This window comes from Aethalodelphis obliquidens, unplaced genomic scaffold (genome assembly GCF_003676395.1).
Source record: "Aethalodelphis obliquidens isolate GAN/ISIS:26980383/991018 unplaced genomic scaffold, ASM367639v1 scaffold11, whole genome shotgun sequence".
In the NCBI taxonomy this organism is placed as follows: domain Eukaryota; kingdom Metazoa; phylum Chordata; class Mammalia; order Artiodactyla; family Delphinidae; genus Aethalodelphis; species Aethalodelphis obliquidens.
Genome location: NW_020837955.1, coordinates 20,729,973 through 20,743,023, shown reverse-complemented (window position 1 = coordinate 20,743,023; position 13,051 = coordinate 20,729,973). Strand labels below are relative to the sequence as shown.

At 56.6% G+C, this 13,051-nt stretch overlaps 1 protein-coding gene across 12 annotated transcripts in view; it reads left to right on the top strand.

Moving 5' to 3' along the window:
* SH3PXD2A (SH3 and PX domains 2A) overlaps window positions 1-13,051 on the top strand; it is a 241,562-nt gene that overhangs the window by 144,059 nt on the left and 84,452 nt on the right. For 11 of the 12 annotated variants that reach the window (XR_003433908.1, XR_003433907.1, XR_003433905.1 and 8 more), the window contains one exon: window positions 8,478-8,506. The exons of the other annotated variant lie outside the window; for it this stretch is intronic. Coding sequence is in view for 6 of the 11 variants with exons in the window: in XM_027112509.1 (XP_026968310.1) it covers window positions 8,478-8,506 (29 nt within the window). In the remaining 5 variants the exon portion in view is untranslated. The remainder of the gene's footprint in view (window positions 1-8,477; window positions 8,507-13,051) is intronic. 12 annotated transcript variants of the gene reach the window in all.

Below are 13,051 nucleotides of genomic sequence, written 5' to 3'. Positions count from 1 at the left end.
ACACACACACACACACACACACACACACACACACACACACACACACAGATGAGACACACCTCTGCAGACAGGGCCACTGTAGCTTGGGGAGCAAAGCACTCTACTGTCTCCTGAAACAAGTCCCCATCCTGCACCCTGAACCAGAACCAGGTGGGAACCTGATTCTCAGTCACAGGGCTGGTGTTGCCACTTTCCAGGGGAAAATCTTTAGTTACAACCATCGCCACTGGGTTTCTCCTTCTAAAATCGGAGCCATTTTCCTTTGCTTGCAGTCCCGCCCCAGCTGCATGTCCTGTCCTCCCAGGCATACAGCCTCCTGGAGGCATCACACACACACGCACACACACACACACCCCATCCCGCATTCCTTCCTCCCCTGCACCTTTACTCACATCATCCCTTCCATCCCAACTCTCCTTCCCGCCCCTGCTCTCTCTAAATATCCACCTTTCAAGGGTAGGTCTGCTGCCCCCCCCCCGTCTCCGCCCCCCCCCCCCCACCTCCCCCCCCCCCCCCCGGTCTGCTGCCCCCCCTCCAGGTCTGCTGCCCCCCCTTCCAGGTCTGCTGCCCTCCCCCTTCCAGGCAGCCCTCTCCCATCGCCCCAGACCACTCTGACCGCCCCTTCTGGGGAATGCCTCTACAACATATCCTTTTGACCAGGCTTTGGGGCACCTGATCACAAGGTGACTTGTATATTTTCTTCTCCTGGGTGTTTGTCTTGTGTCTCCAACTAGACAGTGTGCTGTGTGAGAGCAGAACTGTGTTTCCCACCACTTCTGCCCAGACACAATGCTGGTTCTACAGCAGACCCTCAGTTACGACATGGATGGATGCATGGATGCATGGACGGACGGACAGACAAACGCACTTGGAGAGAGACAGGGAAGGCCTCCACTCCTGGAACACCCTCCTTGCCCTTCTCTCCGGGGATCTCACGGTGGAACCCCATCACGGCACTTTGTCACTCCCCTTTCCACAGTTCCCCATCTTCCCTCTCCTCCCTGGACTGCTTGTCAACCACATCTGGGTGGGATGCCTTGGAGCACACAGGTGGGAACCCAGGCCTGAGCTGGCACCCCGAGCGAGAGAGCCAGGGTTTTATGAAGCCATGCTGGTGAGGGGCCAGTCAACACTTCCCCCACTCTGGCCGCCGTCCACGCTCCAAATCTAGCCCCTCTTGGGAACCCAGGCTGTTGGCCAGGGAGCCTCTCCACGTGCCCGATGCCATTCTAAGAGCTTCGTGCATTATCCCAGGTAAACCCCACAACAACAGCAAAGGTAGGAACTAATTTTATCCCTTTGACAAATGAAGGTACAGAGAGGTTAAGAAACTTGCCTCTGTCACAAAGTGGTAAGTGGCTGAAGCAGGCCCCACCCCGCTCACACTCTTAACCCTCTGCTGGAGGCCTGGACACGGTGGAGCCGTCCCCGGGCTGGAGACACGCTCAGGACGTTTGCCATAGTGGTGAGTCCAGTCATGGTGAGGAGACAGACATACAGACGGAGCTTTGTCCTTTTGCTGTGGACGGAGCAGCAGCAGAGCCCCTCTGGGATGTTCAGGAGACCAGCACAAGGCCTGGGAGGTTTCTGGGTCTGTGATCACCCTGGCTCGGGCCTCTCTGGGACACAGCTTCGGGGGTGCACAGGAGGCGGGAGGAAACTCTTTCCTCCCCAGGAATTCAGCTTTTTCGCCCCGGGGCAGGAATTCCAGCCTCTCTGGATGGTCCACATGGTCACAATGGGGCCCATTCTCAGAACCCTGGAGAAAACAGCCCCTGCGGAGAAAGGACGGATTCTTGTTAGACACAAGGGCCCTCAGTGCCACAGTTTAGATCAGGGCACAGATGGGGGCAAGGAACAGATTCATGCCCCCTCTGTCTGTCTTCCCTAGAGGCTGCTGCCCCTTGAGACCATTCCGTGCAAAGGCTCTCAAAAGCCAGAACGAAAACCCAGCTAGGGGCTAAGGGGGGTGGAAAACTGCTCCAGATTCTCCCGCCCTCAGCCCACCGGAAGCCCCTGCCCTCAGAGCCTCCCTGCTCGGCTTCTGGAGCGACAGGCTGTCTAAGTTTTGGTTTCACAGAGAGTGAACAGCCTGTGGGGACACTCAGAGGGGCCCCTTTATAGGGATGGGGAAACTGAGGGCTCGAGAGTTTGTTGGTGTTTCTAAACCTTTTGCTGCCATGGTGAGAAGTTTCACATCACAACCCAATACAGACAGACAGGTAGACAAGCAGGTAGACATCAGAAACCCAAGTTTCGCAAAACAGGATTTAAACTTAACCATGGGTGACTCCATCATTTTGTTCCTTCTACCTGTTAAAGATGCTTGTTGGAGCCCACCGAGGTGATTTCAGAACTCACTAATGCGTCACAACCTGGCATTCAGAAAGCACTAGTTTGAAGTGACTTGCGCAGGTCCACCGGCCGCTGAGGGGCAGAGCCAGGCCCAGAACCCTGGTGGCTCTGTTGACATTTCAGGCTCAGAGCTGTCACAGCCTCTCTCCTGCCCTGCCCCCCTGGCTGTCCATCGCACCTCTTAACAAAAAACCTTTCTCCAGCCAGGCTCTGACCCCATCACTCCCTAATTCTGAAAACCTCCAGATTTCACAGCAGGACATCAAAGCCCTCCCCTTCCCCCCTCCCCTCCCCCAGCCTGGCCTTTCCCTGCCTGTCCCTCTGCTCACCAATGCTCCCCAGTAGTTCAACTCCTCCTCTTTGGAGTTACTTGTTCCTGCTTCTAGAACTTTCCCCTCTCTACCCTCTCCATGGACCCAAACCCCTCGGATCCTTCAAGGCTCAGCTCCAGGCTTCCTCCTCTAGGAAGCCACCTTGCATGTCCTACAGCCCTGGGATCTCTCTCTTCTCTGCACCTGGAGTGTAACATCTCCTGTGACTCTCCGCATAGATTATCTCAGAATGTTACCTTTCTCACTGTGCTATGTAGTTTCATCCCCTAATTTAACCCCAAACTTGCAGGCCTTCTGCATGTCACACATTTCTCCCACGCCTGCACAGGCCCTCACGAGGCAGCCCCCAGCAAGAGCTAGAAGGTGCTTATTGGTTGATAACAGCCGTCAAAACCATCACTACATCACTGTGTGAAGGGCTCCACGTCACTCTCCTGGCCAAGGTTGCATACCATCACTCCCAGACCCCATCTTTTAGGTACCGCCCACGTCCCCAAGACCCCTTGGCTCTCAAGGTCACCCACAGCCATCTGGCAACCCGCGGTTCCCAGCAGCCGCAGCCCTGCAGACAGGCATCCCGGGCCAAGCAGCCAATGTCAGCCAGCAGACAGGAGGGTGAGAACATCAAGCTGGCAGTGTGTGCCTGTCCTCTTCTGCCAGGACACTCACTGATGGGAATGACAGTGCGGGGGAGAGGGACGGCAGGCAGCGGAGGGCATGGCCCTGTAGCACTCAGAATTCCACCTGGTGGGGACTCAGCCTCCTTCCACAGAGCAGCCCGGCCAGACTGGGCTTCCTTTCCTGGTCTCTCCCCTGCCTCAGGGGTCTTCCTGGCTTTCCTCTCACTCCGGGAGCCCGTGACCAGAAGGATGCCGCCTCCTTTCCCCAGTGAGAGCCTGCTTCTCCGGCCTGTGCGTCCTCTCCTTGCAGCCCGTTCCCTGGTGGACCTCTGCGTGGGGAGCCCTCTGCGTGGGGAGCCCTCTGGGTCAGGACATCAGTGGAGCCTCACAAGCCTGGGCAAGCCACTTAAGGCCTCAGGACCTGTCTCCTCACCCATAAAATGGGTTAACACCACCTCTGCCTGCTTCAGAGCACTGACGGGCAAATGTCTGTTCAAGAAAGGCAGAGGGAGGGAAAGCACGTGTAAAAACAGGTGGTCCAGACACAGGAACTGTTAAATGCCTTTCCTGCCCCCTCCCTGCAGCCTCTCCCTCTTTTCTGTCTCCAGCACCAGCCCCTTCGCTGGAATGTCCGGGGAAGGAGCACAGCATGTCTCACCAAGAGAAAAGAAAGGGAAAAAAGATTAAAAAGAAGAGAAAAGAAAAGGGAAGCTGACCTGTTTGGGTGCCATTAGCATGAACATCTCTTGGTTCGGGGCTCTGAGCATTTGCCGCTCCTTGGAGGTTAAATGAATCCCAATAAATGAGTCCAGAGCTTGCCAGTTCCTGTGGGTCAGTGTCACCCTGAAAACATGATTGTTTCCAGATGAGCCCTGTTCTAACATTGTGTGCACAACAGGCTTTCCCTAGGTGGACGGCACTAGACAGAGACCAATGCTGGTTTGGTGTCTGAAAGCCCAAAACTCTGCATAGGGGGGCTGGACTTGCCCCTGTGTGGCACTCTGCTGCCAGCAGCATGGCGGGGTCCTTAAGAAGAAGCCCCTTCCTTTGGTTTTAGGGGGTTCTGCAGGGTCCGAGTTCAAACGGGCCTTTGGCATTTGGGTAACAACAGAGATGGGGTCTGGTCCAGGTGTGAAAGAATAATAATTTCTATAGCATTTTCTGTGCTGGGCACTATGTGAACCCCCTTTATGAGTGCTGTGTGTTTCATCTTCCCCAGATCCTAATGGGTTGGTAGAGTTATTATCCTCTTTCTACAGACAGAGAAATAGAGGCTCGAGAGGTAAAGGGAGTAGCTCAGGATGACCACCCAGCTAGCAAGTAGCAGAGAGTTGAACTGGAGGCTGTCTGCTTCCAGCGCCTGTCCTCACCCCGCAGGCAGCAGCATCCTAAGAGGAAGGGCCAAGAGATGAACTGTTTATATCACGTGGGGGAGGGGGAGGCCTCAGGAGTCCCTGTTTAAATGGGGGAAGGGTGTGATGCTGGGTTGGAGGAACCCCGTCCCTTTCCCCCAGCCAGGCCTGACCTGTGGACCATCTGGTGACCAGCTATCCTGGTTTGTCTGCAACCTTCCCAGTTTGAGCCCTGAAAGTCCCATGTCCCAGTTTGCCCAGGATGGTTGGTCACTGTGGTCTTGGTCACCCCCGGACCAGTTGCAGAGAAGGCTGAGTGGCCTGATGGAGCTGTGTCAGGACAGCCTGGGAGGCCTTTCCGATTACATTAGCTTCTGGTAGCACTAGAGGGAGACGCTAGCCCTCGCCTCCCCTCCCTTTCTCCTTCCTGTGACTCCCTGGGAGATAGTGATTCAGCAGCAAGTCGAAAGCAGGCTACACTGTGACCTACCAGGAGTGGAATCACCAGCGGTATAGGGGCTGTCAGCACCACCTCCAGGCAAGAGCTGAGCAAGGAGGGGAGATGGGAAGGGGGTCTTGAGTGGTTCAGGACCTGGACTCTGACAGACGGCCTGCTGTCCTGCCCAGGCCAGGACTGATTGCAGGGCAGCAGGAGGTGGGCATGCCAGAAGGGAGAGCCCTGCCTTTCCCCCTCACCGTGCCCTGGTATGTGAGGGATGGGGGAGTCCCAGCCACTGGATACCTAAGCTGCTTCTCATACTCAGCGGCTAAAAATACGCAATGGCTTTGCTAAAAGGTGCCCAACGGAAACCTACAAGAGGTTTCCTATTAGGGCCGCGCCTGCTCGGGCTGGAGGCCAGATGCTGTGTGAAGGATTCCTATGCCTGCCATTCTGACCACCCAGTCCCAGCCTGGCACCTCCCCTGCCAGGGCCTCAGCTTCCACTCCATTAACCCATGTGCTTCTCAGGCCCCCAGGGCCTTGCGTTGCCCTCCCTCCCCTGCACCCACTGGGTGGCAGCATTTGGGGTTTGGTCTTGACCCCCAGAGCAAGGCCTGGGTCCTCGGCCACCCAGTCGCAGCCTCACCTACTCACTGTGCGACCTTGAACAGGTTGTCTAGCTTCTCTAAGCTTTGCTGTCCTCACCTGCAAAGCAAGGAGACCACAGGATCCAGAAGCCCTTGGTGGGAAGGGCTCGCGCTCTGGCTGAAGAAGAGGCCGCCCAGGAGATTTGCCTGGAAGCTCAACCTCATTGTGCTCACGGAGCGGAAATGTTTCTTAGGCGTGGCTGGGGTCCTGCTGGAGATTATGGTACAGTGACTGCAGTGCCCCTTGGCACAACTCCTGCCCACCTGTCAGGGTTGTAGTGACTGGGCAGAGACTCTGCTGGGCCCCAGGCTCTCAGCTAACACTGGCCCAGCCTCGGGACCCCCAGCGGGTGGATGCAGACACTGTGTTAGGTCAGGTCGCGATGGGGCCCCACGTCTGAATTTGTAACTGGCTCTCCAGGTGAACCTGTTGAATGACCAGGTCGAGAGTTGCTGACGGGGCCTGGCACAGAGCGGGCCCTCGGCCCCTGTGAACTATGTCCCTCGCCTACTCCTGAGCCTTAGCGGGCTTCCCTGTCACACGGTAATGACCTGCCCATCTCCCCTCGGGGGCTGTTGACAAGCTCAAAGAGAATCCTGGGCAGCTGCAGCTGCACAAACAGGGGGAGAAGATGGCCATCACTGCGAGGAAGCCACCCCCCGTCTGGACTGCTAGCAGCCAGGGGTTGGGCAGTGAGCCATTGTGGTCCCCAGCCCAGAGGCTTCTCCTGCAAGACCAGAAGGAAGATGGTGGGGCAGGGGAGGGCAGTTCCCCCTTGCCCTCCACTCTCTGCCCTTCCCCAGGCCCCACTCTGCAAAAAAGCCTGAGAAACAAATTCTCTCCTTGGGAGATGCAAGTCTGCTAGGCAGGACATAGCCTCCGTACAATGTTCTCCTCCTCACTGGGAATTTTTCCCACAGTAGAGCTTCAACCGGCACAGCCAGGCACTCCGGACAGTCTCTCCCCGTCTCCCTTCTGCCCCAGGGAGGTGACCCTGGCTCAGGCTTTCCTGGACTGCCAGGTCGAGGATGGGGGCAGATGGGAACTCTCCCACCTGCCTTTTGGAGGCAACAGATTCAACAGGTTCCCCTTTCCCCCCATCCTTGTTACAGTATCATTCGGGCACGTGGGCTTATGAACCACAGCCCTTGCCCAGCTTGGATGACCTTGGGCAGTGGCTGAACCTCTGTTTCCTCATCCGCAAAACGGGGCTGATAGGACCTCCATAGTGTGGATGTGAGGATTGAAAGAGGCTTGAAATACCAAGGAGGTTCTCAAACGGGACCGCTGGTAAGGGGAAGGTATCAGAAATGCACGTTCCGGGCCTCAGCCCCAGCATTCCGACTCACTGGTTTCTGAGTCCAAACTTTGGGAAACATAGAAGCCTCGGAGAGGGGGATCCCCTCATCCTTGGCTGTGGAGGCAGATCACCTTGGAGCTTCACAAATGCCCCCACAGCCCAGGCCACCCCCCAGATTCACAGGATCAGACTCTCGGTGAGTGTCCATGAGGGTGACTCCCTTCCCGGTGAACCTGCTGCCCTTTCCTCCAAGAGACCCCCCTCTTTCCAGCCGGCAGACCTAGCTGGCCTGTTGGCATATTTTCTTTGATCCCATAGGGATCAAAGGGAAACGGAAGGCATTTCCTCTAGTCTCCACATGGATCACCAGCCAGCCCCACCTGAGCACTTAACAGACCTCCAGCGTCGTAGAGGCTCCCCTGAGGATTGGCGGATGAAGGGGGTGCTGGGAGGGGCCGAGGGCAGGAGGGCAGTGGGGGCAGGATTTGGAAAGTAGCCTGCTGCTGAGTCTGGGTTAAGTCCTTGCTGCAGAGCAGGGAAGGCTCCAGGCTGGGGCAGCTCAGGGCACCAAACAGTTATTGTCAGTGACAGGATTTGAATCCAGTGCTCACTTACTCAGAAGCTCAACCTTTGTTCCTGTCCACGCAGTACGCTCTGCCTCACCCCTACTGAATCCCATGTTCCCAGCCTGAGCTTTTCTGGTCAACATTCAACCTACAGCCCCTATTTATCCATCACTTATGCCAGGCCAAGGGATGCAGTGGGAGGGAACAAGCCACAGTGTGACCTTAGGGAGCCTTGGGTCTAGGATGGGGGCAGACTTTAATCAAAGGGTCACACAAATCTGTAATTACGCAGAGGCCAGCAGAGGGAGGATGTCGGGGAAGACAGGTTGAGGAGGTGACATTTCAGTCGTGACTTTAAAGGCTGAGTGAGCAAGAGCAAGCAATATAAACAACTGGGAGGGGAACCGCTGCCGGGGAGGGGAGCGGGCTCCGGGCGCGGGGCAGGACCTGGGTTCTAGCGACCACCCCCGGGGCCTCAGTTTCCCTATTAACGAAGCGGGTGGAAACGTGCCTCACCCTCCCCCATCGGAGGACGGACGGGGGAAGGTGCCTGGGAAAGGGCACGAGCGGCCCACCGAGCCCATCCAGTTGGGCAGGGGCGGGGCGGGGCAGGGGTGCTCGCTGCGGGCGGCGGGGAGGGGCGTGGAGGGGCAGGCGGACCGCGCCTGGAGGCCGGGCTGGCTGGGACCGGCGGGCAGGCGCGGCGCGCAGTGCGTGCGGCTGCGGAGCGCGCGGCTCGCCGGCCGCCGGCATCACATGAGCATCCGGCCCGTGGGTGCCCGGCAGCCGCAGCCCTGCAGCCCAGCGGCCGCGCGCCTCCGCACGACCCTAACCATGTCTGTCTGTTGTTGCTTCTTTTTCAGGGACTATGGCAGTTCCAAGAGGAAATCAGGTAAGGGAGCATCCGGGCGTTCTTCCCTCCAGCCTCCCCTCCCGCTTCGTGCACGCGCCGCTCCGATCCTAAGGAGGACTTTCTGGGGGCTTGTCCTCGCCCGCCTGCCCTGTGGTCCTGTGGGCCAGGGTACTCCCTGTGGTTGCCCCCCTCCTCAGTCCACGCCCCCTAAGACCTCTGGTACTCGCGCCTCCTCCTCGCACCGCGCCCCTCGGGCTCTCCCGGTGGGGGTGGGAGCGGGTGCATGGGGAGTGCGGGGATGCCTGTGAAGGGCCTAAGCCCCCGCGACGGGTGCAGCCGGATCCTGCTCCTGGGCCTGCGGGGCCAACTCCTGGGCACCTCTGTGGTTTCTCCCTCGGTCCTTCCCGCGGTGCGGCAGCGATGGAAGGGTTAATAGAAACGAGAGGCTGGGTTTTCGCCGTGGGAAGGTGAGATCCAGGACCGAAAAGGGGCGGAGGGGAAGGGAGGGGAATCGTGCTGCAGAGACTGGGTTTTTAACGGCTGCAGCGCAGACCTTCCCCTCCTTCCCCAACTCTGAGCGCGTTCTCCACCGCGCCGGGGTGGAGGCTCTGCGTGGTGGCCCTCAGAGACACCCGATGGGAGGGCACCGACCCGCCCTGGCATCGGCCCGGCAGGTGCCGGGCTCACTCCGAGTTTGCGAAGCGGGTGGAGACGGGGAGAGTCGGGGCAGGTCCTTGGACGCTGGACGTTGTGTTTAGGGCGCAGTCGGCTGGGGTCAGAGGAGGATTCTCTCTGGGTGGGGGAGGAGGGACTAGGCAAATGCCAGCACGTGGGCGGGGCGCAGTTAATTGGGAGAGAGTGGCCCCTTGTACTTAGGGCTGTGTGTACTGGGAGTTGGGGCGGGGAAGGGAATGCAGCGATCTGTGTGGGCTTGTGTGTTGTCCGTATTTATGGGGGTGGTGAGTTATGGGGGTGCGCAACCATCTGGGGCTCTGGCCTTGGGGATGTGGGACGTGTGTATGAACACCTGGCTTACATTAATGGCTCACGTCGTAGGGAGATACTTGTGTCCAGGTGCTTTGAACTGTGGATCAGAAGAGGTGTGTGTGCCTGTGTGTGATGGATGGGCTGTGAATTGGGCTAGTTGTGATTGCATGGTGCGTTTCTGAGTGTGGGTCCGTATGTTTTGTGTGTATAAGTGCTTGCTTCTATATGCACTGGGATGAGGAAAGATGTGTCCTGGCTTACATACGGGGGGAACGTGTGTGTACAGGGGGTTGTGTGTGTTCATGTGGGGCTTCATAGTTGTGTGCTCTTGAGGGTATGTTTACTTGTTTGGGTGTGTGTGTGCCAGTGTGTTAGGATGTATCCAGTTGTGGGTTGGTGTGTGTTTGTGTCTAGCTGTGGGATGAGACTGCGTGTGCACACATGCCTGTCACCTGGGGAGGGGTGCTTCAGGTATGTCCACCGCTGGTGCAGAACAGCATTTCCTCCATGAACAGGGGGTGAGGCTGCCTCATGAACTTGAGGAATTGCAGCATCTCCTCAGCTGTCACTTGCAGCCCGAGTCATAGGTGGGGGAACCTGGAAGGAGGGGCAAACATGGGATTGCGTTCTGTCACACCCCTCTCCCCAAGAAACTCGCCCTGGGCCTCAGAGGTGTAGTGGCTGGTTGAGGCTGGGCTCAGATTCTTTTTTTATAAATTTATTTATTTTGGGCTGTGTTGGGTCTTCGCTGCTGCACGCGGACTTCCTCTAGTTGCAGCGAGGGGGGCTACTCTTCGTTGCGGTACGCGGGCTTCTCATTGCAGTGGCTTCTCTTGTAGCAGAGCATGGGCTCTAGGGACGCGGGTTTCAGTAGTTGTGGCACGCAGGCTCTAGAGCGCAGGCTCAGTAGTCATAGCACACGGGCTTAGGTGCTCCGTGGCACGTGGGATCTTCCCGGACCAGGGCTCGAACCCGTGTCCCCTGCATTGGCAGGCAGATTCTTAACCACTGTGCCACCAGGGAAGCCCTGGGCTCAGATTCTGGCTCTGTGTGACCTCAGGCAATTTTCATAACCTCTCTGCCTCGGTTTTCTCTTCCTAAAAAAACACAGATAATGATGGTCTCTACCTCACATGTAGAAGATTCAATAAGTTAATGTGGAAAAGTCCGTAGGACCCAATAACTGCTGTAGAAGTGTCAGTTTATTGTCATCAGCATTACTTTCTGAAGCCCTGGGACCCTGGGTGAGTCCCTTCTCTACTCTAGGCCTCAGTTTCCAACTATAAAGTCAAGGGCTGGGCCTCATAACCTCCCAGCTGCTCTACCCTCAATCTCTAAGGCTCAGGTTCTGCGCTGCTTCCTAAGCAGGACAGGGCCCCACCCAGGGAAAGCGTCCCCGGCTTCTCTGCCTTCCACTCTCCAGCCAGGAAAGGGATGGATGGAAAAATTTAATTTACGCTGCTTACGATAATGGCCACTTAGTGTCATGGTTAAAAGTGCCAGGTCTGGAGCCAGACTGCAGAAGCTCAGAGTCTGGCTTTTCAGACCTTGGGCAGACTTCCTACCCTCTCTGACCCTGTCCTCCCTTCTGTCAGTTGGGGATAATATTGTTATCCATCTGGTAAGGTTAATTTTATGTGTCGACTTGGCTGTGCCCAGATATTTTGTCAAGCATTTTTCTGGATGTGTCTGTGAAGGCGTTTGTTTTTGAATGAGATTCACTTTTAAATCAGTGGACTTTGAGTAAAGCAGATTACCCTCCCTAATGGGGGTTGGCCTCATCCAAACAGTTGAAGACCTTAAGAGAAAGACTGACCTCCCCCAAGCAAGAAGGAATTCTGCCAGCACCTTTGGACTTGAACTGCAACTCTTCCTTGCGTCTCCAGCCTGTGAGTCTACGCCGTCAGGCTGTGGGCTCACCAAGCCCCCCCAATCACGTGAGCCAGTTCCTCTCTCTCTCTCCCTCCCTCCCTCGCTCGCTCGCTCGCTCTTGCTCTCTCTCTTTCTCAATATTCTGTTCTGTTTCTCTGGAGAACCCTGATCAATACACACCTTATATGGTTATGATGAAATTACATAAACTTCTATATGTAAGTGTGCTTAGACCACTGCCTACAGTGAGAACTGGACAGTTCTCCCAAAGTGCTAGCTACTGTTATTATTTAGTGAGCATCTACTATGTGCTGGCAACTTTACATATATTTCTTTATTTGCTGCCCAGAGCCATGTTGCATGGTGGCTGGTAGGATTCGCATTTCACAAATGAGAAGCTGTGTCTCCGAGGGTGGCTGCCTGGAGTCTGTGGCAAAGTGAGGGTTTGAGTTCACACTTTGGGCTTCACTCTGCTCTGTGATGAAGCGCGTGAAGCTTCCCAAGGTCGCTCCAGTCAGGGATGTTTGCATGGAGAACATGAATGCTTGTTCCCTCGTCATTTCTTGTCACATTTTAGTCCTCGAAGCCCCAGCCCATCCTTGGAAGATCTCCTGGAGGGATCTCCTATTGAGCACAGAGCCAGGACTACAAGGCAGGCCTGGGGAGGGTGGAGTCAACAGGAAGAAAGTTCTCAGGCGGCTGACAGCCTCACAGAGGAGGCAGGACTGGCGACCTTGAGACCCCGAAGACAGTGTAGCCTCAAATTTATTTCTGCTCCTTCGCTCCACAGAACCTGCTCCTTCCCGCATCTTCCTTCTCGCTCCATCCACCCTGTTGCTCAAGCCCAGCATCGGAGAGGTCATCCCTGACTTCTCCCTTCCTCTCACTTGCCCACCTGACCTCCAGATCCATCCCCTTCTCCCACCTCCACCGTCACACCTGTTGGAAGCTCCCTTCCGTCTCTCAGGAGGACCCCAGCTTCCTCCTCAGCCTGTCTGCTCCCACCCCAGCCCCTCCACACCGCAGCTAGAGTGAGCTCTTCCACACATGGATCAAATAAAGTGCTTTTCTGCCTAAATTCCAAGATTTCCCATCCCACCCAGAAAAACTCCTTATCCCGGGCTTGCAGAGCCGTGTGTGCTTTGGCCCTGCCTGCCACCCTGCCCCAGGCTCTGCCCTCATCCCCATCCCCCCTTCCCACCCCAGCCCTCTGCTCAGCTGCTCCCATCACCTTCCATTCCTTAAACACTTCGGGTTCGTTCTCTCCACAGTCTTTGCATTTGCTGTTCCCTCTGCCTGAATACTGTTCCCCATTCTTCCATATGGCTAGCTCCTTAAGATTTCTGCTTGTCACCTCAGAGAAGCTGTCCCTGCCCCCACTCTCCAGCTGCCCCTTCAGGTCTCCCTGCTTCTTGCACATCACTAACCGCGCTCTATCTTGTGGGTTTTCTTGTTCATTATCTGTGTCCCACCACCTTGAAGGCAGAGACCTTGCGGCAGGGCTCGCACCAGTAGCAGGGTCCCCTGGTGCTTGTTGAATAGGAGGGTGGACGGAAGAAGGCGTGGGTACATGAATGACGCTGCAGGTCAGGAAAGAGAGGTCGCTGCAGCCTCTAGTCAGGAACATTATCCAGGAAAAGGAGGAGTTTTTCTGATTAGGGGTGGAGAGCAGGGGCTTTGCTAATCAAGAGACAGCATTTGCACAAAGATGGGGGAGCAGGACCA